The sequence below is a fragment of the Tyto alba genome, unplaced genomic scaffold, assembly GCF_018691265.1.
Source record: "Tyto alba isolate M040663 unplaced genomic scaffold, T.alba_DEE_v4.0 Super-Scaffold_3, whole genome shotgun sequence".
NCBI classification, from domain to species: domain Eukaryota; kingdom Metazoa; phylum Chordata; class Aves; order Strigiformes; family Tytonidae; genus Tyto; species Tyto alba.
The window spans coordinates 1872754-1895178 of NW_024881304.1; the positions used below are offsets into that span (position 1 = coordinate 1872754).

A 22425-nucleotide genomic window follows, 5' to 3' on the forward strand; every position below is an offset into this window, starting at 1 on the left:
GAGGCCAGGCAGATCTGTGACCAAAGCAGAGGGCACTTGCGCTCCTGAGCTGGTCTCCCCGCTCACAGTCCCACTCGTTCAGAGCGGGGGGTGTCTCCTGTCCCTCGCCAGCGTGGGGGAAGCTGCCAAAAGAGGGAGGGGAGGATCCTGCTCTCCATGGCCGCTCTGGAGAGGGCGGAGCTAATGGGTTTATAATGCATTAAAGCAGATTTTGGATAGAAGCGGAGGAAAAACTGACTGAGAGTTGAGGCAAGAGGAGACAGCCTGGGGAGCAGGGCAGCTCGCTGCCTGCGGGGCCCGAGGAGGACTGATGCATCCATCAGGCTGGGCAAGGCTTTTGCTGTCCCTGCCATGGGGCAGGGGACCAGGGAGCTGGACGTCCCCATACCCGGTGTTACCCTGAGCGGTCCCGGCTGCCCACACCCAGCCGGTGTCAGCCGCAGCAATCTGAGCTGGCAGCTCCTGGCTGTTAGCTTTGGGATTAGCCATTTCTGCGAGCAAGGAGGGCATCCTGCTCCCGTTAGGCAGGATTAAGAAACAGGAGGCATCGCAACCTCGGAGCTGTGCCCACCAAGCCCTCCCGGCACACAGGGCACCGGGGAGGAACTGCGCACTGCGGCACAGCCCCGTGTCCCTGGGGACCACGGGGCTCGGCTCCCCGGTCCCGGCCCTTCCCCAGGGGGAGGTGGCGGGTCATCGGGGAGGGACAGCCCTGCAAAGCCATCATCGGCCACACCGACTTCAGTCCTCCTCTGGGGAAATTGCAAGCAAAATTGGAGGTGTCCTCTTGCCGAGGTTTGTGGGTTCGGCAAGGAGAGCGCTTCCCTATTGATGCCGCTGCTTCTTCCCAGTGAAATCCCATCAAATTTAATTCCAGCAAAAATAATAGGGAGAAAAGAAGGTGATGCTGAAATAAAAAAGGAGGGAGATGATACCAGAAGATCTGAATGGAACTAAATAGTGGTCTTTCCATCTTTTCTTTATTTAGCTTCAATTTTTATATTTAAATTGAGCAGGATCTAGCTGAAATGGAGTTAGCAATGATGGACAATGCCTATTCAACGTAACTGGGGCTTATTCACAAGCCTTATGCCGGCTTTAACTACAGCAAGAAAGAAATGAGCTTCCTATTCATTCTGCTTGCACCTCAGCTCCACTATCTTCCTAAACAGATTTTGGATTTCCAAGTGGTTTTTAACAAATGGGAACATCAGAAAATGTTCCTAATGGTCCCCGAGGCTCTCAAAATGTTTGCAGAAGCAAAATGTTCACCTTTCCCCGCTAGCAAGGGCTATGGGGTTTATCTGGGGAGAAGTGTCAGCAGACGTTCTCGATTGGGTTTCACACGCAGAGCAACGCAGAAATCAAGTGATTTTCCCTTCTTTAGTACTGTGTTTGTGGCAGGGCATGATGCTTAACCCACAGCTGAGGCCAAAATCCCCTGGGACGTGCTGTTCTCCAGTGGAAAGCAGCACAGGTCTGGGAAGGTATCCTTGCCCCAAGGTCAGCCCTCTGGCACCCACCCGCCTGCCCGAGGTCCCCAGGGATGGGGGGGACCCGGGGCTGGCGGCGAGGGGGCTCGGCACCAGCCTCGGCACCCGCAGGCAGGGGCTGCCCGCCCGCTGCTCACCCCGCTCGGGAGATGCGGGCGAGGAGAGGGAGGAGGGAAAAAAAAGCCCCTAAATGTCAGAAGCAGATGAAGGGTGTTGGAAAATTTAATCTTCCAACTTTCTCAACTAATGTGACATTTGGATTTCCTCCCGATAAGCTATCAGCCCCAGAAGTTTCTTTCTTTTGCCTTTTGCCTTTTGCCTTTTTTCTTTTTTTTTTTTTTTTTTTTTTTCCTTCCCCTTCTCTCCTCTGGCTGGTAATTTAAAAATAAATGGTCTAGAAAGATCTCTAAACAGTACCTTTGGCAAAGATTAAAAAAAGCAAAGGGGGATAGGGGAGCAGGCTGGCGGTAGAAGCTGATTGTTATTTATAACCTGGGCTGCTATAAAAGCAGGAATGTGGCTGGAGAACACACCATCTCCCTCCCTGGCAGTGAACTGCCACATTTTAAGAAAAGCTGAGATATTTAAGAAGAAGAAAGGCCCTTTTGAATGGTCCTGGAGTTTCTCAGTCATGTGCCAGGGGCTGGCATTTATGTTCATTATTAGTAATAATCACAGCGTGTTGATGTAAATATTTCATTGCCTTTTCCAGACTTGGTGTGGATGAGTGCCCCTGGGAAATTTAAAAGGATGTGTTGGGATCTCGGTGCGATATACTCTTGGTCGGGCGTGTGTGGGGCAGGGTGTGGGATGCAGGGATGCTGTCGGGGTGCTGCGGCTCGCAGGAGCTCTGCTGGTGCCGGGGGTACCAGGAGGAGCACCGTGGGGGCAGGCTGTGGCTACCCGGCGTGTCCGGAGCTGCAAAACCCCAGCTGGCATCCCAGATCGGGCCCCGCGTTTGTCACCGGTGCCGCCGTTGAAGCAGCCATCGTCAGCTGTGAGGGTTTGTTCCCATGGAGGTGGGAGATGAACGGGGCTGTCGGCATCCGCGGGGGCTGCCTGGCCGAGGCATCGCTGCTGCGCCGGGTCACGGCCCCGGGCAGCTCCACAGCTCCCAGCCCCGGCACTGGTGGGGACCCCCCGGTGGTCCTGGTGCCCGTGGGCAGGCTGGCTCTCCTCAGCCAGCACCAGCCTGGATGTGATGGAGGGCAGGGACTCGCCAAGAGCATGGCAGCCTCCAGTAAAGCTGTTGGGTGGTGCCACTGGTGCTCACTGGGTGTTGGGACATCTCTGGGTTTTGGCCCCTGGGAGACTCAAAGGAAAATGCTGTGACTGGCAACCCAGCTGCTAAAGCACTGGAGGTGGCAAAAGCTCTTCGGCGCGTGATGACTTCTTGCTGAAGCAATAAATATGTGTAATATTGATATATTGCCATGGAGTCGATTTCTAATGGTGTGTAGCAAATAATATATTCAAACTGTAGCATCTATTTGTGTTACGTTGTACATATGGTAACAGATAAATGGATGTTTCTGAGTTCTTTTGAAATGTAATGATGAGAAATGCTGCAAAATCTGGCTGGGGGCCTGCCAAGATGCTCGCAGTTAAAACAGTGTAAATCCAGGAGAACTTGAATCATCTTTTCCTTTGCTCTAATATAAACTTAAGGCAGAATTTCTTCCTCCGGCTTTCCCAAGGTGATTCCTCGTAGCCCCAGCCTAGCACCGAGGTGCTCCCATCTGGGCTGGTGATGGCTTTGCTTGCCTTCATCCGGGTGGAAATGACCCCATTGCAGAGGCCAAATTCAACCTGGCTTAAACAGAAGTAACTCAGTTCAGGTCAGGAGATTTATGGATAAGGGATAAATGTAGCTTGGATAACATCAGCTCTTTCCACGAGTCTGTTTGCCATATAGGTGTCAGTGATGCATGAAGTGTCCTGCGTATAGATAGCTGTATATTTGTCTCCGAGATCTATACATATGCCTCTTTACAGCTACATGAATGAGAGCAGTCAGACAGCGCCGAACCTGGCAGAATACAAATTAGCCCCTCAGAAGTGGGTGATATAACAGAAAAACGATAAACAGAGAAGCGGTAATTATATAGAGTAGTTCCAGCTCTGGTGAAGTGGGGGATCACCGTGCCCAGCGTGGGGGAAGTGGGGAGGGTTGGATTTTCCGGGCTGCCAGCAGAGGTGGGGGCAGCGAATGAGCTGGACCCAGGCAGGGTGCCCCATCGTTTTGAGATGGGAGGGACGGGGAGGTGTCACCAGGACACTGCCGGACTCAGGAAAAAAAAAAAAAAAGAGTTTAGTGTCAAAGCAGAGTTTTTGGTGCTGCAGGTGCCCTTGGGGCCATGACTTTATCCTGTCTAGAGCCTGTTTCCAGCAGGCGCCTCGAAGTCACCGTCTGGTGCTCAGAGAGGTTGGCCAAGGTGCTCTGTTGTGTGTGTGACCGCTTTCCCCCAGAGGGCTGAGCCCCACACCGATGGCAGGCTTGGGGCGGGATCCGCTCTCCAGATAGCCCGTGGCTCAGCACGCGGCTGGGGTGCCGGCTCTGCCGTGGCATCGCAGCTTTGCAGGGGGAGTCCAGCACCTGGGGTTGTGCCTTTTCTCTGGATTTACGTGAAATTAAGAGCGGAATCTGGATTTCAGCCTCGGTAGCATGGCTCAGGGGAGGTGGGGACAAGCCCCTGCCCGCCTCCCGCTTGGCTACTGCGGCTGTAATTGAGTTCAGGATCTTCCTGGGTGGATGAAGCCCCCACGCCAGGATCAGCTCGGCAGCATTTTTACACTCGCAATCCGTCGGCTGGAATTAAAGCCCAAACCTTGCATATCAATCCTGTTATTCTCCTGAGCTGTGGCGAATGGTTTGGCCACCCCTCACAATGTCAGGGGAAAGTCGCCACCTCGGTGGCTGGCAGGAGCTGGCGCAGGGGAGGTGGCATCTCTCTGTGTCACCTGCAAAGGGGAAACAGGGAGGAAGCCGGGATGGGTGTTAAACAAGCTTCGTAGTTTATTTCCCAAATGCATCATTTTCCTTTAAAGGTATGGCTTTTCCCATGAGAAATTCAGATCTTTTGTCCCCTGGGTTTTGTCAAGAGGAGCCTGGCTGGTGGGAGAGCTGCTTGCACGGGGCCATCACAGACAGCAGGATGGGGCTGGCCCCTACCCCTCGGCCCCACTGGTGCTTTGCCGTGGGACATCCCTCCGGGCGGGCGTCCCCGGCACGGCACCGCACGAGCCCTGCCTGGAGCTGCTCACGCTTCCAGTCACGTCTGCTGTCGTTTCGCCGGGGCTGATCTCTGCTACCGCAATCAGATGGCCTTACACGGGCTCCGAGACAGGCACTTCACTCGGGAGGAGGCACAAATGGAGAGGCATTGAGCTGCTTCGCGAGGGCAATTCGCTCCCGGATCTGCTTCTGCTCCCCTGCACCCCCCCTCCCCGCCCCTTTTGCTCCCGCAGCCAGGGGCCACGGGAAGGCAGCTGGAGCCGTCCTGCTCCCCAGCTCGGGCTTGGCATGTCCCTGCCCCTGTGGCACATGTCCCTGCCCGTGGATGGGGCAGGAAGCTCCCTGCTGGGCCCCTCTTCAACGGGGATGCAGCTCTGGGGGCAAAAAGGGCAGATGCTGCAGCATCCTCATCCTCCTTATCCCCACCCTGAGCATCTCGCAGCCGGCTGCAAACAGCCTCCCCTGGTCACTGGGCCTGTGGCAGGGATGTGGCAACCCAGAGCCACTTCTCACAGGTTTTTTTTCTCCTGGCGGGATGGTGAAGGTGATCTCCCCAGCTCTGTAGCAAGGCCACCCCCTTTTTCCCACTTCCCTGCATGGCCCTGAGGCTCCAACCCTGTCCCGCTGCCTGCAGCCACCCCGCCGTTCCACCTGCACCGGCCCAGCCCTGCCCTGGCTCGCCGCAGGGGATTTATCCCCCGTGCCATACTGGCAGCAGGGCCCTGGGAAGGGAGAGGAGGGCCGGGAAGGTGAGGGAATGTGTTCCAGCACCAGCAGTAGGGAATTCGCCGTCTCTCCACCATAATTAAATATTGTTTGCATTGCTTATTGACAGAGCGCTAAGCTGCACTCCGTTTTAATTTGTTCTTTGATAGTTGCCTTTTGCTGCTAATTGATTTTCAAGGCTTTTTTTTGGTTTGGGGTTGTTTGGTTTTTTTTTGTTTTTTTTTTTTTTGTTTTTTTTTGTCTGATTGAATACCTGACGTGCCACCGAAGCTGGAGAGGCAAGGGTAAGCGGAGCTCACCTTCGTGCCTGCCTGCTCCCAGCACCCGCTCCCCTGTGCCACTGGCATGGGCTGTGGGCCAAATCCGGCACGAGAGCCGGCACTGCCAGTGTCCACAGGAGGATGTTTGGTGATGGGCTTTGGGCAGTGGTGTTCCCCACTGGCGTGGCTGGGACTCCTGGGTGACCCCATGTGCTCTGCTCCTTCCACAGGATGATCCTGAAGGAGAAGAGATGGAGAGGGAGAAGGAGAAGTCTAACTCCTTGAAGCTGGAGTTCACCGACGATGCCAACTTCAAGACCAAGGTTAACTATTCGTATGCTGCCGTGCAGATCCCCACGGACATCTACAAAGGCTGTGAGTGCCCCTCCTCACCCGCTCTGTGCTGCCAGGCTGGCCTCAGCCTCCGCCTCTCCTGCTCGGGGTGCTGCAAGCCCCCAGGACCATCACGCTGGGGTGCCCCGGCTGGGTCTCGATGCCAGGGCAGGCTGGCTCCCAGGGGGGCAGGCACTAAGAAGAGGCAGAGTCACCATGCCAGGACAGAGGTGACAACGTGTGCCTTCCCAGGGACGCTCAAGAGCTCAGCACAGGCCAAAGAGGCAAATCGGGGGTTAGGGGTTATTAGGAAGGGATGCAGAGTAAAGGAGAAATGGTAATTATGGCACGGGGTGGAGCTCGGCTGCACCCACACAGCTGTGATCCTCCCTGAGAAAAGCTCAGCAAAGCTCAAGGAGTTTCAAAGCGGGCACTGGAGACAGTCAGAGGGATGGAGCAGCTTCTGTGCAGGAGCAATTACAGAGGCAGCAACTCCCGGCTCATAGAAGGGGGCGAGACAGGGCTGGGCAGTGGGAGGGGGTGAGGCAGGGGTGCTTCCTCGCTGGCTTTGGGCTGCGTGGGGCTGAGGTTACGAAAAGGGAGAAAAAGCAGCTGAAATCCTGCAGGAAGGCAGGCGAGGGCGATTGCAGGACAGTGCTGGGGGTGTCAGCCCCGGGGCCGTGTCCCTGCAGCAGCCGGAGGGCTCGGGATGCTCCGGAGAGGGGGATGGGGTCAGTGATCCAGCCCGGGAGCGGGCAGGGAGGGATGGACAGACAGATGGACAGACGGCCGGGTGAGTTAGGATGCGCCACACCAGCTTCCAGTCCCCTCGGGGAGGTGACACAGTCCCTGAGCTTCCAGAGCTCCAGCCTGCCTCGCCCTGCTGCGGTGGCACATGGTGACAGTCGGTCTCCATTTCCCTCTAGTGGCTGCTCTGCACCGAGCTGGGGACCGCTCCCAGCCGAGATCATCCTCCAGCACCCGCGGGCCACATCCTGCGCCCAGCCCCAGCCCCTGCTCTTGGGGGTACCCCTCGTCTCCCCGCACCGCCGAGGGCACCACCGTCCCCGTGCCCGCTTGTTTTGGTGGCACTTGCCGAGGGCTCTGGGTGGTCACAGGGGTGACGAGGGCTGAGCTCACATTCCTGCCCCGAGCAGCGTTTTCCCAGTGCACAGGCGTGTTACCAGCACGGCCGTGCTTGGAGCCGCATCGGTGCGATGATTTCACCACGGCAGCAGCAGTGGATTAGAAATTTGCAATTAGTTTTATTACCCAGCTAGCACAGGCCAGGCAGCTAATGAAGCACATCACGCGAGCGGGGTGGGCTGCGCGGGATGAAATATTCATTACTCCTCACCTCTGCTCGCCAGCCGACGCCACGGCTGATGCCCTGCCACGGCCACATAAATCACGCCCCTCCGCCGTGGGATGAGAGTAAATTGGAGATTAACGTGCTCCAGGGATTCACAGCTGCTCAGAGAGGGATGCTGGAGAAGGATCAGGGAAGTGGGGGGTCTCAGTGGGGGGGACACCCTCCCAAAGCCCCTTCTCAGCTAGGGAAAGGGGCTGCAGCCACGGGCACAACGGTGTGTGGGCACAGGGACCAGACCATGCCCAGGTACACCGGGGTGCTCCGAAAAACCAGGGTGCAGGGCAAGGTTCTCAGCTGCTGCACCCCAGAGGGCGGGTTTGGGGTGCAGGCACAGGGCCACCCATGTGCCCTCTCATGCTGGGGACACCAGCGAGCGTGGCCGGTCCCTGCAGAGCCGCGGGCGGGGAGCATCTCCCCGGTGGGACCTGGCAGAGGGGCACTATCGCTGCCTGGCACGCTAATTAAACCACTGCGGAGACGCCCTCCACCGTCACCCCTCGCTACACACACAAATTACATCCTATATGTGTTTTATTTACTGTGCTGTTTTTAATTAAATCTGCAATCACTCGCTGGCAGGGTGGGGCTGGGCTCACCCTGATGGGGACAGGGACAAGGTGGGGACAGGGACGGGGGTGTCACTGGGGGGGCTGGCAGCTCTGGCCTCAACTGAGCGGGACAGGAGCCATCCTGACCCTGGGACACAGCTTCCCGTCCCGTGAGCAACAGCTCATCACTCTGCACACGTGGAGAGTGAAGGAGCTGTGTCTGTGTGCAGGGAGGGTGTAGGGGCTGCACTCATGCACAAAGATGGTATAGGGGCTGTGTATATTCACAGAGAAGGTATAGGGGCTGCATTTGTTTGCATGGATGGTATAGGGGCTGTGTTTGTGCTCAGGGATGGTATAGGAGCCGCGTTTGGCACAAGCCTGGTGTGGCTGACAGACCCCAAGGGACTGGGGGTGCAGGCGCTGCCGGGGACGTGTCAGTGCCCATCCCAGTGCCCGGCCGAAGCTGGCAGCGCTGCTCGGGGCCGCTCCGGGCAGGCAGGAGCCTGGCAGCCTGCTCGTGGCCCCTTCTCCTGGGAAAAACCACGTCCTGTGACTGAGCCAAACAAGAAATCATCCTAAGTGCCCAGATAACAGCGCTCTGTGCAGGCACGGCACTGAGAAATGGCTGGGGAGATACGGCTGGAGTAAATCACGGTTTGAAGGCATAGCTGCCTGAGGGGAGAAGTCTTCAGCAGTGGTGCTGGGATGGAGGGATCCAGGATTCACCCTGGGTGAAACCTGCCCACGTCCCACCAGCACCTCAGGGCCATGGCAAAGGCTCGAATGGTTGATGACGGTGTTTCAAGGAGGGATAAGTGTGGGAGGAAGCCTCAGGAGAACTAAATATACTTCTCAAATGCACACCGGCTCCCCTGCAGCACTGCACTGGTTGTTCTGCCCAGTGCTGAGGAAGGGGGCTGCTCCTGGAAGCCCCTGCACCCCAAAAGTGCATTGAGGGTCCCCCAGGAGGGAGCAGTGCCTGGCCTCGGGGTGCTGCCAGCAGCCCACTCCTGCCCACAGAGGCTTGACTGGTCCCAGGGCAGCCCAGCTGCCAGGGGATGCCGGGGGGCTCCCAGGTGTTTGGGGTGCCCCAAATAGCCCTGTAAGTGCCAGGAGGTCCCCCTGTCCCCGAGGCAGCCCACTGGCTGGCCAGCCCCAGCCCTGCCATGCTTCCCCCCCACACACACTCTGCCAGCCCCCCTTGATTAATCACAGGCTCAGGCTGCCGATAGCTTATCTTGTGCTTTAATAGCTGAATAATTTAAAACTGCTGTTTGCCGGCATCTTAATTGCTTTTGCATCAGGTGTGGGGGCCAGAGGGAATGCAGAGCGAGGCCTGGGAAGCTCCGTGCAGCCCCACGGGGACACAGCCCCTTGGTTTCCCAGTTGGGTGGCTGTCCCCAGGGAGTGGGGCTGGCACGGTGGTGGGAGGTGTGGGGTGTTTTGCTGGGAAAGGGGTGTGCTGGCAGGCTGTCTGTCCCCTGGGGCGGCTCTCCCTGCCCCAGAGCCAGGGGATGGGGAATGCTCGGGGGAGGGTGGCCTGGGTCTCTGGGGACAAGGGACAGCAGGCTGATGGGGGAGCCCCACGGGAGCAAGGGGGCCAGGGGGATGTGGGCTCCTCCATGGGAAGGGGCAGAGGGAACACACCACCTCTCCCTCCCTGCCATCACTGTGGGGACACCGTGGTCCCCGTCACCCCCCAATCCCCCCTCCCAGCTCCCTCTGCTCCCCCGCACCCACCCACCCACCCGCCCCCGGCTCTGTCTCCCGCAGCCACCGTCATCCTCAACGAGCTGAACTGGACGCAGGCACTGGAGGACGTCTTCATCGAGAACAGGAAGGAGGATCCCTCCCTGCTCTGGCAGGTGTTCGGCAGCGCCACCGGCGTCACCCGCTACTACCCCGGTGCGTGGCGGGGGGCGGTTGATGTCAGGGGGGGGATGGCCAAGGGAACCCCGGGCCCTTCTCACCGTGAGATGCAGGAGAGCATCCCCCGGCACCAGCCCTGGGGCTGCCTGGCACACGTAACTGTGCCAAAGCCCGTTGGTGTGAGCTCCCAGCCGGAGCCTGCCGCCTCCTCGGCCCTGGGCATCCCTCTGCCCTGTCCCCTGCGTCCCCCTGTCCCCCACCCCTGGACAGCCCTGCCTTGCTCACCGCCTCTCTTCCCCCCGCAGCCACCCCGTGGAGAGCCCCCAATAAGATCGACCTCTACGACGTCCGCAGGCGGCCCTGGTAAGGGGGTGCCGGGTGGGGAGGGGGTCCCTTCACCAGCCCCTCCCAGCAGGGAGCAGCCAGCTCCCTCCCCTTTTTATTTCACACACGGTTGGCGTTGGCAAACGGACACAGTAACATGGGCAGGGGCATCTGAGCCTCGGCTCCTGCTCCCCTCCCCTCTTCCTGGGAAGGCAGAGCGGGATGGAGAGATAAATCCTTGGATACGGATCAGGCATGGAGAGCTGCCCCTCTCCCTGCTCCCCCCTGCAGCCCTCAGTCCCAGCCAGCACTCCCATCCAAACAGAAAAAAACGGCTGTTGGAAACCCTGAGCTGGGAGGATGGAGAGAGAAACGGGCAGTCAGCGCCGGGCTGTGGTTAAGCGATGGCTGAAGCAGCCATTTAGCTGCGCAGCCAGCGAGGAGGGATTGAAGCTTCCCCTTAGCCCGGGTAGACCTGCCGGCTTGGCAGCACTAACCACCATGCTGCCCGTGGGGCTGGGGGTGCTGCGGCCTCATCCTGCACCCGGTCGCTACCTAAAAATGCAGGTGTGGAGAGGAAGGCGGGTGCAGGTCTCTGGCACGTCCCCGGGGAGCCCTGTATCCCCTTGGAGCATTCCATGCTGGGAGCTGCCCCCTCTTCTTGTCAGAAAATTAGTGGCCCTGCTACTATGGTTAATTGTCTTTGATTGCTCCACATTAATTATTAACTGTTCTCTGCCAGGGCAGCTAGGTGGGTTATTGGCGGAGGGGGGACTGGCAGGCTATTTCAGGGGGGCCTGCTGATGCATATGGGGGTTACCAAGCCCAGCTCCCTGCCCGCTAGCCCAGCTGGCCACATGCTTGCCCACGCAACCACAGAGGAGCAGCAGCACCCTTCATGCTGGGGGGCAGCACCACCCCCCCAGGGACACCCCTTTGGGGTCCTCTCCTGCCCTGGCGCCGGGGTCCGGTGCGGCACACAGCCCTCACCGCTCCGCTGGCGGCCCCGGCGGGGACCACGTCCTGCTGCAGCCTCAGCACCACTCGCCTCCTTCCCCTCCCTTGATGAATGGCACCATTAACCACAGCCTTCTCCTGCGCAGCCCGGGGTATTCATCTGAGCAGGGCAGCCGGAGATGGATGCGCTGCCACAACCCATTACGGGCAGCATCTTAGTTGGGTTCCGTGCCGCACGGGCAGCCCAGCCCCGGGGAGCAGGGGGTGCTGGGGGGATGCAGCACCCACACCGGGAGGGCTCCCCGTGCCAGCATCCCTTATCCCACATCCTGCCCAGGGTAATCACTTGTAATTAGAGAATATCAGGACCTGGGATTAGCAATCAGAACCTGCTCCTTCCCCAGTCCTCCCCAGTAATGGTGAGTAATTGATACTAATAGCACACTAATTAATTTGCATCAGGCCTAATCCTGATCAAGCCAATAATGAGGCTCTCTTGGACTTTAGCCATGGCAGGATCAGGCCCAGTGAGGTGGGATGAGGAGGCTGGGCTGTGCCCCGTCATCGCTGGGACAGACGCTCAGCACTGCCGGCTCTGTTCCACACAGGATGGCACAGCGGGGCTGGGAGCAGGACTGGGTGCATCAAGGGACAAGGAAGGGTTCCCTAATTGTCTTCAGGGGGGAGGATTTATACAGTATTATTATTTTTCCTCCTCATAGCTAAAAATAACCTAATCAGCCTGGCCTTTGAAGCTACCAGGGGGGTAAATAGCATCTTAATATGGATGTGTGTGTCAGCATAATCAGCGTGCAGAAAAGGGCCTGCGATGATGGAAGAGTTTAGCATTTAGAGCTCATTAGGCTGATCCAGTACGGAGCAACGGGTCACTGGTGGTCTGCCGTGCCGCATCCCCGCCTGTGCTCGCCTGCCACTGCCTTGTCCCTGCTCCTTGCCGTGGGGTGACCACAGCCACGGCTGCGTGGGTGCTCGTGGCACGGCTCCCCACCACCCGTGCCATGGCAGAGCTTTTCCCCTGAGCTTCACCCAGGAGGGTCGGGATCCCCCCTCTAAATGAGTCGGCCTCATTGACCCCCCTCTGCACCCCGCAGGTACATCCAAGGTGCCTCCTCCCCGAAGGACATGGTCATCATCGTGGACGTGTGAGTACACGAGTGGGAGCCGTGGCCAGGTCGGTGGCACAGCCCCCCAGGTGCCACTGTCCCGCTGGTGGCCATGGGCAAGCCGTGTAGGACAGCGCTGGCTGGGAGCCCTGTGCCCCCTTGCTGCCGAGCCCCCAGCACCCCTCTCTCCTGCTAGGAGCGGCAGCGTGAGCGGCCTCACCCTCAAGCTGATGAAGACCTCGGTCTATGAGATGCTGGACACCCTCTCGGACGATGACTACGTCAACGTGGCCTCAGTGAGTGCCGCAGGGCAGGTGGCAGGGCTGTACCCTGGGCAGCTCCCAGCTCCCAACATGGGAGCCTTTTGCCCCCGCACCCACTTGGCCAGGGGCTCTGAAGAGCGAGAAATGCTTTTTTTTTTTTTTTTTTTTTTTTTTTTTTCCCCCCTCTTCTTAAATACCTACCTGCACCTAAGCAAGGAAGTAGCTGCTTGGGACTCAGTTGTATGTGGTGGTGAACAAAAGCTGCCCCCATCACAGGGTGTTTGGCAGAGATGCTGCCAGGGTGATCCCAACCAGCAACCTCCTGTCTGTCACCAGCCAGTGACATCATGCCCGCCACGGCGTTGTCACCAGCCCATGACCTCCCGCAGCGCAGTGGCCGTGCCACCGCATCTGTGCAGCGCTGGGCGCCCAGCCCATGCCGGCCCTCCCCTGTCTGGCCGCGAGCACGCCAGCGCTAATTAACGTGTCTGGCCTGGCTCCGTTAGCTGGATCGCTGCTCCCCTAATGAAGGGGCCCCATTGCCAGCAAATGAAGCCGTAAGCGAGAGGCAGCACCCGCTCCCGCTGCCGGCACGGCGCGGTGCGGCGCGCCTGCTTGCGCGAGCCCGAGGGGGCCAGCAGAAGCGAGGGTGCTGGCAGCACCCACGCCGAGTGGCTCAGTGCTGGATTTGGCCCAAGCTAAGTCCTGGTGTCAGCATCGGCCATCCCTGGGATGTGGGATGCGGGACGCTCCGGCCACCCTCCCACCCATGGGAGCTGAGCGTGGCGGGTGGTTTGTGCCTGCCAGGGGCTGCCCCCGTCCCCATTCTGCGACCCGTTCCCCTCCCTTTTGTATCCCAGTTCAACGAGAAGGCGAAGCCGGTGTCATGCTTCAAGCACCTGGTGCAGGCCAACATCCGGAACAAGAAGGTCTTCAAGGAGGACGTGCAGGGGATGGTGGCCAAGGGCACGACCGACTACAAGGCTGGCTTTGAGTACGCCTTCGACCAGCTGCAGAATGTGAGCTGGGGGCTGGGGTGCAGGTTGGGGGAGGCAGAGTACACCCAGGGGTGCTGGGGGCCACGGGAGAGCTCCGAGCACTCAGCTGCTGCCCCACACCTGGGGCTTTGGTGTGCAGAGGGTTCCTTGTCCCCAACTGCAATACTGAGGGTAAAATCCTACCCCTGACATGCTTTTCCTGCAGCCGCTGCCCCTCTGGGTTATTAAAGGTTAGCAGGGCTGGGTGGAGGGGGCCAGATCCAGCCAGACACCATGCCAGAGGCAAAATAAAGATGAATGGTGCTATTAGGTGCTGAGCGGCAATAGCCACATCATCATTTCTAAGCAGACAGCGTCCCTCCTCCTGCCTGTTCACCCCGGCCACCCTCACCCTGGAGAAACAGGCCGGGAAAAGAGAGGGGTCAGGGCCAGCCCTCCTGGCTGCAGCCAGCCCTGCGCCCAGCGCCGCTCGCTCTGGCTCCGGCCTCAGGCACCATCTCTCTGTCCCACAGTCCAACATCACGCGTGCCAACTGCAACAAGATGATCATGATGTTCACGGACGGCGGCGAGGACCGGGTGCAGGACGTCTTTGAGAAGTACAACTGGCCCAATAAGACGGTGAGGGGCTGGGGGGGGGGGGCTGTGTGCTGGGCTGGGGCCCCTCGTCAGGGAGGGAGACGGCTGCTGCAGCTCTGTTGCTGGCTTCTGCCTCGTTTGCCTCATCGCCATCCTCTCTCCCCGACAGCCTGCTCCTGCGCTGAGCCGCTGCCCTGGTAGTGGGATGGCTAATGCACCAGTGCCCTTTATAGCCAGATCCCACTTTGGTGTGTAGGAGGCATGGGACCAGGCGCCCCACGGGATGCCGGGGCCAGAATGGGTCTGGTGGGCTCCCCGAACACTGGCCCCGGAGGGAGCACGCCCCAGGCATGGGGATAGGGCTGCTGGTGGGCAGACAAACCGGCAGGAGGGTTCGTTCCCATTGCCCCCCAGGACCTGGAAACCCATGGGGTGGGGAGCTTCAGGTCCACGCAGGGCACTGAGAGAGCACAGACCCCTCTGGGCGCAGTGATGCCCCAGTGTGAGGACCCCTGGGGTCGGTGGCTTGGGCGAACGCATTGGTGCTGGGGGACGGGACCGGCCGGGGCCGGGTGAGGGGAGAGGGGCTCCCTCGCTGCCAGAATCCGCAGGAGCTGCCCACCGCCCAGCCCCGCACTGGGCCGCGGGCAGCACCGCGCTGTCCCCGGGGAGGCGGCCGTCAGCCGGGAGCACCAGGCGTGGAAGACGAGGGTGCCCTGCGGACGGCCCTCACCGCCGCGCTCGGCCGCAGGTGCGGGTCTTCACCTTCTCCGTCGGGCAGCACAACTACGACGTGACCCCGCTGCAGTGGATGGCCTGCGCCAACAAAGGTGAGCGGGGCGGGCACCCGGCGGGCGCGGGCGGCTGCGGGGTGCTGGGCTCCCCCCCCCTCGCACGGGGGCTGGCAACCCTGGAGGGCTGGACAGGAGGACAGCCAGGCGGACAGCTGGCTCTCCAGCTGCCTTTCTCTTTCTTTTCCAAGGTTACTACTTTGAAATCCCCTCCATCGGCGCCATCCGCATCAACACGCAGGTACGGCGGGGTGCGGGCAGGCAGGGTGCGGGCAGGCAGGCAGCGCTGCCCCCCCCGGGTGCCCAGCCCGGGGACGTGCTCGGGCAGCCCCAGCCCCGCTGCAGAGAGCCCAGAGGCTGGCAGCCAGCGTGGCAGCGAGCTGGGGAGCCGAGCCGAGCCCCCAGCCAGGCCTCGTGCTATTGAAATAGGTAATTCATCTTCCGCAGCTCCCCACGGACCTGCTGCCTTTTGAGTGACTAATTATGAAACATCAGGCATTAATCAGCACAGAGCGGAGCGAAGCGCAGGCAGGGAGTGAGCGTGGGCAGGGAGCAGGCGCAGGCAGGGCCAACCCCAGCAGCAGCCCGTTCAGCAGAGTCAAGCGTGTCCACCCCTCCCCACTGCCCCTTTTCTGCCCTTTTTCTTCATCGGACGCACACAAGATGTCGTGGGCAGGTGATGGGGGTCCCCGAGCAGGGCAGTCCCTTGGGGCAGGGCTGGTGTCGTGGCACAGGGGCTGCCCCCCCCCCCCCGCCCCACCCAGAGGTCTGCCTTGGCAAGGCGAGCCAGGAGAAGGGAAACTTGCCCTGGGAGAAGGTCCCAAAAGGCCAGCAGTGGCAACCAGGGAGACAGCAACGATGTGGTCCGGGCGTGACGAAGCAAGCCCAGCCCTGGGGATGGCTGGGAGCCTGGGGGGGGCCCTGGGTGGGATGATGGGGACCCTTCCCTGCCCGTGCACGGCCGATGGCGAGCAGCGCCTTGTTTGCATCTTGATGGGCACATTCGGTTCCCAGCTGGAGCCATTGCCCTCAGGTTTGGGAGCTGCCAAGCCCCCTCCCCTAGCTCAGCCTGCAGCTGGGGGCCACCACCAAGCACACTATTAAGAATCCCTGGGGCATGCACGGGGACAGGGGTGTCACCAGGTTGGAAGAGGAGGCATCTGGCTCCCAGGTCATGCTTTCCCCCGCCCCGTGTCCCTGCAGGAGTACCTGGATGTGCTGGGCAGACCCATGGTCCTGGCCGGGAACCGAGCCAAGCAGGTTCAGTGGACCAATGTCTACCAGGATGCCCTGGTAAGAACCCCCAGCCCCGGGGTGTGGGTGGGGACACTGGCCCTGGAGCCCCACACAGCCTCAGGGTCCCACACAGCACACGCTCCCCATCTCCCTCGCCAGGGGGGTGCCCACCCCCCAGCTCTGGGTCCTGGGGCAGGTGGGGGGCCATGGGACACCCTTCTGTGCTCGTGCAGGGGCTGGGCCTGGTGGTGACGGGCACGCTGCCGGTGTTCAACCTGACAGAGGACAGCAGTGACAGGAAGGTAGGAGACTGGCTGCCACCACCCTGGCTGCACCGGGATCCCCAGTTTGGGGAGGGTGTCTCAACATTGGATGTATGGCTGGGGTGGGGGGCCACTGGCACCCCTGGGGTGCTGCCTGCTCTGCACACCCTCCCTGGGGTGAGACCAGGGGTGACTGCCATGCCTGGGACTCAAAAACGGCCGTGGCTAGCTCTCCCAGCTCAATGGGGACAGCTGGCAGCTGCAAGTCCCTGGGGGTGCAGTGTCCCGTGGCGGACTGTTGAGGGGCTGGCACATCCCACCCTGTGCCCCTGCGGTGTCTGGATCTGACCCACACATCCCCGGAGGGGGATGAGATTCATCCCCCTGTTTCCCCATCCCCTGCGCTGGGGGTGGCAGGTGACAGCCCTGCTCCCACCCACCTCCCTCCCTGCGCTTCCTTCCAGAACCAGCTCATCCTGGGCGTGATGGGGATCGACGTGGCTCTCAACGACATCAAGAGGCTGACGCCGCGATACAACGTGCGTGGCAGCCCCTTCCCCTCTGGCCCTGCTCAGCGTGGGATCTCGCTGTGGGGAGCCCCAAGCTGTGCCCCCCCAGCACCCCATAGCTCCTCCAGCAGCACTGGCAGTGGCAGGGTGCAGAAAGTTTCAGGCAGGGACCGGGGCAGGCAGACGGGCAGGGATCAGAGCTGGGCGATGCTCTGGGACCCAGAGCAGAGCGGAAACCCTCGTGGGATCAGTGGGGGATAAACCTTACCAGCCCGGGGAAAGGGGCGGCGGGCAAAATCCAGAGCCAGGGTGAGAGATGCTGTTGGCTTGAGAACAGAAATAGTTGGATAGAAAAGGCTGAGCTCCAGGGGTGGCGTGGGGTGAGCTCTGCCTGCAGAGGTGAGGGTGGTCACACCGGCATGGCACGGCACACCGCAGGGCTGCCTGGCCCGTCCCATCCCTCTTCCTGTCCTCCCACAGCTGGGGGCAAACGGCTACGTCTTCGCCATCGACCTGAACGGCTACGTCCTGCTGCACCCCAACCTGCAGCCCCAGGTGAGGAGGGGCCCATCAGGGCGGCAGCAGCGGGGGTTAGCCAGGCCCTGTGGGTCACACGGCTTCCCAGGGTCGTCAGGAGCCAATAGTGGGAACTGTGATGAGTTTGTCTGGACTCAGCAGTGGCTGCAGGAGCCCTGAGCCCTTCCCCGGCTCTCCCTTTCTGCCTGCAGATCATCAATTTCCGTGAGCCAGTGACACTGGACTTCCTGGATGCTGAGCTGGAGGATGAGAACAAGGAGGAGGTGGGCAGACCCGGGGGCAGCTTTTGGGGTACAGGCTGGTCCCCCCAGTCTGCAGTTACAAAGGGCACTCAGCCCCTCCAGCCTGCACTGGGGAGTGCCTCATCCCAAGGGCCCCAGCACAGCTCCCGTGGGGCCACGGTGGGGACGGGAGCTGGGTTGCTGTCCCCTGGGTGCCAGCGTGATGGGCCTCCCCCCAGGCTGCTCACCCCTCGCCCCTGCACCCCATGGGTCCCCAGTGCCACCCCCCGCGGGTGGGTGCCCACGGGCACGTGGCCAGGCTCTGTGGCCCTCAGTCACCTCCTCCGTGTCCCCCAGATCCGGAGAAGCATGATTGATGGGAACGACGGGCAGAGGTTCATCAAGACCCTCATCAAGTCCCTGGACGAGGTAACACTGCAGGGGGAGGGGGTCACAGCCAAAACTACCGCTGTGCTGAGCACCCAGCCCCGGCGGCGGGGAGTGAGGGGCTGCGTCCGGCACCGGGCTCGGAGCTGGGGTCCCGCATCACCGCGCCGGCAGGGTCCTGGCACCGCGGGGGCCTGACTGGCTCCCTCTGACCCACAGCAATACATCGACGAGGCGTTCAGGACCTACACGTGGGCCCCCATCAAAAGCACCAACTACAGGTGAGCAGCGCTGCCGGCACACCCGCGCTCGCCCGGCGTCGGCCAGACCCGCACCGGCACGGGGCTGCGCTCTCGTGCCTGCAGCTCGGGACAGTGTCCCCGAGGCCCCCAGGAGCGTGTCCCGGGGGCTGCGGGCTTGCAGACGTGTCGTCGCATCGTTACCTGTGATGCTGTAGCGCGCACACTCCCAAAAGTGCTGCCTGCCAGTGTTCGGCACTGCGGAGCCAGGCCACGGTCCCCGAGGCTTGGGACAGGCGCTGCAGGGCTGGCGTGCAAGGTGACGGCCAAGGGACACCCCTGCCACCGCCTGCCTGCACACAGCCAGGGGCTCGGGCAGGTCTCTGCCTGCTCCGGGGTGGGTGACGGTGACACATGCCCACGCTGCAGCACAGGCAGTGGCTTCAGAGGCACCAGAGAGCAAAGCTCTCCTGTTTGCACCCGTTTGGACCAGCAGATGTGTGAAAAAGACCCCGCCATCGCCGTCTTCCTGCTGTCTAACTCGTGCTGCCTTCATCCTGGGAGGAGCCATGTGGTCCCCCTGCCACCCAGTGTACCCTCCTCCTTGCCACCCAGCTCAGGAGGGGCTGACAAGGGTCACAACCACCTCTCAGCACTGCCGGGTGTCGCCCATGCAGCCCAGGTCCTGTCCCCCAGGGTGGCACCCCTCCTGAGCCAAGCAGCACTGTCAAGGAGGGGACAATGACACAGGGTGACACGGCTGGGGCTGGGGGTTCAGCTGTAGGGTGAAAGGTGCTTGCCGGGGGCCCCCATGCCTCCTCAATGCATCAGGGCTTGTTGCCTGGGATGCTGTCAGCACAGGGTACCACCAGCCCTGAACAGAAACAAGTCACCACCCTCGTCTCGCCACCTGTGGTTTGGGGTGCCACCACCTCTGCCATGCTTGCTGGGGTGCCCAGTCCCCTGCTGCCGGGTACAGACTGAACTAGCTGGAGGGGTGTCTTGGGGGGCAAGTCCCGGTGGCTCAGGCGCAGGTGTGACATCCGATGACAGGCAGGAGTGTGGCCCTCACCCACCAGTGCTCGCTTATCCCGGGCAGCACCTGGCGCAAACACCGTCACCCAAGGCCACCGCCCGCTGCAGCATGTCCCCTCCGGCAGCGTGTCCCATGGGTTCAGCAGCCCCGGCAACACCTCCTGCCACCTCCCTCCCCGCCCCCCGCCCCAAATCCTGTGCCCTGCGTGCCAGACTCCCAGCTGGTGGGTCCCTCTCCATCCTGGCTCACCAGTGGCCGATGCCCCTGTAATGGTTGTCTTTGGTCTCTCCTTGCTGGGAAGGGTTTGTCCCCTCATTTGAGGGCTGTGTCTCTTTCCGCCTTCCTTATGGGGATGTTGCATCCCTTTTCCATGTGCATCTCCTCCCCTGGTTCCCTGCTCTCTCTCAGCCCTGGCTGGGCAGGCTTGCCACCTCCTGTGTTTGGGGGTGCCCCTGTGGTAGCCCCTAAGTGCCACCAGGATGGCCCTGGGTGCCACCAGGATGGCCATGTGTGACTCAGGATGACCCTGGGTGTTGTGGGGAAGAGCCTAGGTGCCCCAGGATGGCAGTAGGTGCACTGGGAATGACCCTGGGTGCCACCGGGATGGCTCTGCATGCTCCAAAGATGGCCCTGGGTGCCCCAGGATGACCCTAGGTGCTCTGAGGATGGTTCCGGTTGCTTCAAGGATAGCCCAGGGTGCTCCAGGATGACCCTGGATGCTCTGGGGGATGAGCCTGGGTGCCCCAGGATGACCCTGGGTGCTCTGAGGGTGACCCTGGATGACCCAGGGTGCTCTGAGGATGACCCTGAATGCCCCAGGATGACCCTGGGTGCCACCAGGATGACCCTGGGTGCTCTGAGGATGACCCTGAATGCCCCAGGATGACCCTGGGTGCCACCAGGATGACCCTGGGTGCTCTGAGGGTGACCCTGGATGACTCAGAATGACCCTGAGCACCCTGGGGATGAACCCTGGGTGCCCCAGGATGACCCTGGACGCTCTGGGGATGACCCTGGGTGCCCCGTGGACAATGGTGGGTGCAGTTCCCAGAGAGAAGGACGCAGCAGACCATGCAGGAGGCCACTGGGGCTCCTGCCTGCCATCGGCCAGGGCAGAGTGCTGCTGCCGGGGGGTGCCAGGCAGGGGCTGGGGGCCGGTCAAGGGCTCTGGGTGGGTGTATGGCCTTACACCGCCTGTCTGCTCTCCCCCTCCGCAGCCTGGGGCTGGTTCTGCCTCCTTACAGCACCTACTACATCCAGGCCAACCTCAGCGACCAGATCCTGCAAGTGAAGTGTAAGTAGCCGCTGGCTTTCCCCGCCGCCCCCTCGCACTCCCTCTCGCCCCCACGCCGGCCCACGGCTGTCGGGGCGGGGGGAGAAACACGACGCAAACACTTATTAAAATAGATAGGGATCACTATGAGAGGCAAAAGCAGAAAAGAAATAAAATTAAAAGTGAGAGAGGCGTGAGTAGAGGTGAACGCACAGAGGGAAAGCGAGCTGCCTGCCTGGGGTGCCCCGGGGGTGCCAGGGTTTGGTCCTTACGCTTTGCACCCCAAAACCCGAGCCCCAGGCTGCAGGCAGGCGCTGCCCGGCGCAGGCAGGGGCTGCACCGCTGCCTGTTCGCCTCCTGGGGACAAGGGATGACGCTGTAGCAGCCAGTCAATTTGTGAGCCTGGGAAAGTTTGCATGGATCTCTTTAATTTCCTTTGGTTTATTACGATTCTTTGGTTTCGGTTTAAGCCATTTATTCTTCTTTTTATGAGTTCGGTTTCGGTTGGTTTCGATTTTCATTTGGAATTAATCTGTGTACGTGTGTGTTAGCCTGGCCCCGCCCCCCCCCCCCCCCCCCCCTTTCTCTCTCTTTCTCTCTCCCCTGACCCCCAAGCCTTTTTCCCACCGCAGGTCCACGCTGCTCCTGGGGACCCTCTCCCCCATTTCGGAGAACCGGACCCTTCCCCTCTCCCCGCCGTTTCTCCCCCTCGGCCGCCCCGGCGGCTCGACCCCAGCCCCGTTCCAGATCCGGGCCCTGCCACCCCCTCCATCCATCAGCAGGAGCCCCGCGTCCCCGCGGGGACAAGGCCAGGCTGTCCCCGTCCCCGGGAGGGGGGATCCCCCCCGTCCTCCCCGGCTCTGCCCGCCGTGCCGTGCATGCCCCCTAACTCAGTGAGGACATTTCAATATCAAGACTGTTGCAACTGTTTGCTACTGACTCTCATTTTCCTTTGGAGTACTGAATATATATATATATATATTTCTCTAGTTATATCTTTGCATTTTTTCTTTTTAATTCTTATTTCACCGTGGCCTTTTCTTTTTGTTACTGGGTTTTTCTTTCTTTCTCTTTTTTTCATGTCGTTTTTTGCAAGAGGTTTCCTTTTGGTATGATTATGATACACAATATTTTTATTCAAACGGCGATTGAATAAAATATTGTTTGTGCCCCCCTTCCCCCTTTCCACCCAACCCCCTTTTTTTTTGTTTGTTGTTTTTTTGTTTGTTGTTTTTCTTGCTTTCTCTCTATGGTGGATTCACACAGTACCAAACATCAAAATGAAGGGCAAGTATTTTCAGTCTCAGACCACTCACCTTCACCACCCCGTCCCCTGCCCCGTGTCCAGTCCCCCCCCAGCCCCCCTGCTTGCCCATCTCCCTGCCCGTTTGCCACGCCGAACCTGCAAACCGCCACCGACTCGCCCTTCCTCCTTCCTCCTCCTCCTCCTCTCCTCCAGTTCCCCCTTTATTTGAAAGCAACATGTCTTGTTCTGTCCATGAGAGCTTTGTCACGACGATCCCCCACTCCCTCCCCGTGCATCGCTCCCAAACCCGGTTCAATATCGTTCAAGAGCCGATCTCGTATGAAACTCTGCCGTTTTTCCACCCACGAGGTTTTTCGTAGCTAGTTTGATACCCCGCTCTTCCTCCCTGCTGCCTTCTTGCTCCTCTCCCCCCGCTCGCCTCCTCCGACTCCTTCTCCTCCCTCCCGGCTCCTCTGCTTCCTTCTCCCCAAGACAACTCAACCTGAAAGGGATAGGGCTGTGCAGGGAGCGGGGGGCTGCGGGGTGGGCACCCAGAGGTGGCGGGGACGGAGGGCGGGTGGGGGACCCAGTCCTCCACCGCCGT

General features: G+C 60.7%; 1 protein-coding gene across 2 annotated transcripts in view; it reads left to right on the forward strand.

The window, feature by feature from the left end:
• The window catches only part of CACNA2D2 (calcium voltage-gated channel auxiliary subunit alpha2delta 2), a 222560-nt gene that overhangs the window by 189476 nt on the left and 10659 nt on the right, over positions 1-22425 (forward strand). The window contains exons 6-23 of one of the 2 annotated variants that reach the window (XM_042799591.1): positions 5945-6089; positions 9744-9875; positions 10145-10202; positions 12233-12283; positions 12441-12540; positions 13368-13526; positions 14018-14125; positions 14835-14913; positions 15066-15115; positions 16078-16167; positions 16344-16412; positions 16838-16912; positions 17363-17437; positions 17611-17682; positions 17998-18069; positions 18247-18308; positions 20520-20596; positions 21842-21862. In XM_042799591.1, coding sequence (XP_042655525.1) covers positions 5945-6089; positions 9744-9875; positions 10145-10202; positions 12233-12283; positions 12441-12540; positions 13368-13526; positions 14018-14125; positions 14835-14913; positions 15066-15115; positions 16078-16167; positions 16344-16412; positions 16838-16912; positions 17363-17437; positions 17611-17682; positions 17998-18069; positions 18247-18308; positions 20520-20596; positions 21842-21862 — 1495 coding nt within the window. The remainder of the gene's footprint in view (positions 1-5944; positions 6090-9743; positions 9876-10144; positions 10203-12232; positions 12284-12440; positions 12541-13367; positions 13527-14017; positions 14126-14834; positions 14914-15065; positions 15116-16077; positions 16168-16343; positions 16413-16837; positions 16913-17362; positions 17438-17610; positions 17683-17997; positions 18070-18246; positions 18309-20519; positions 20597-21841; positions 21863-22425) is intronic. The other variant, XM_042799593.1, reaches the window with a different exon arrangement.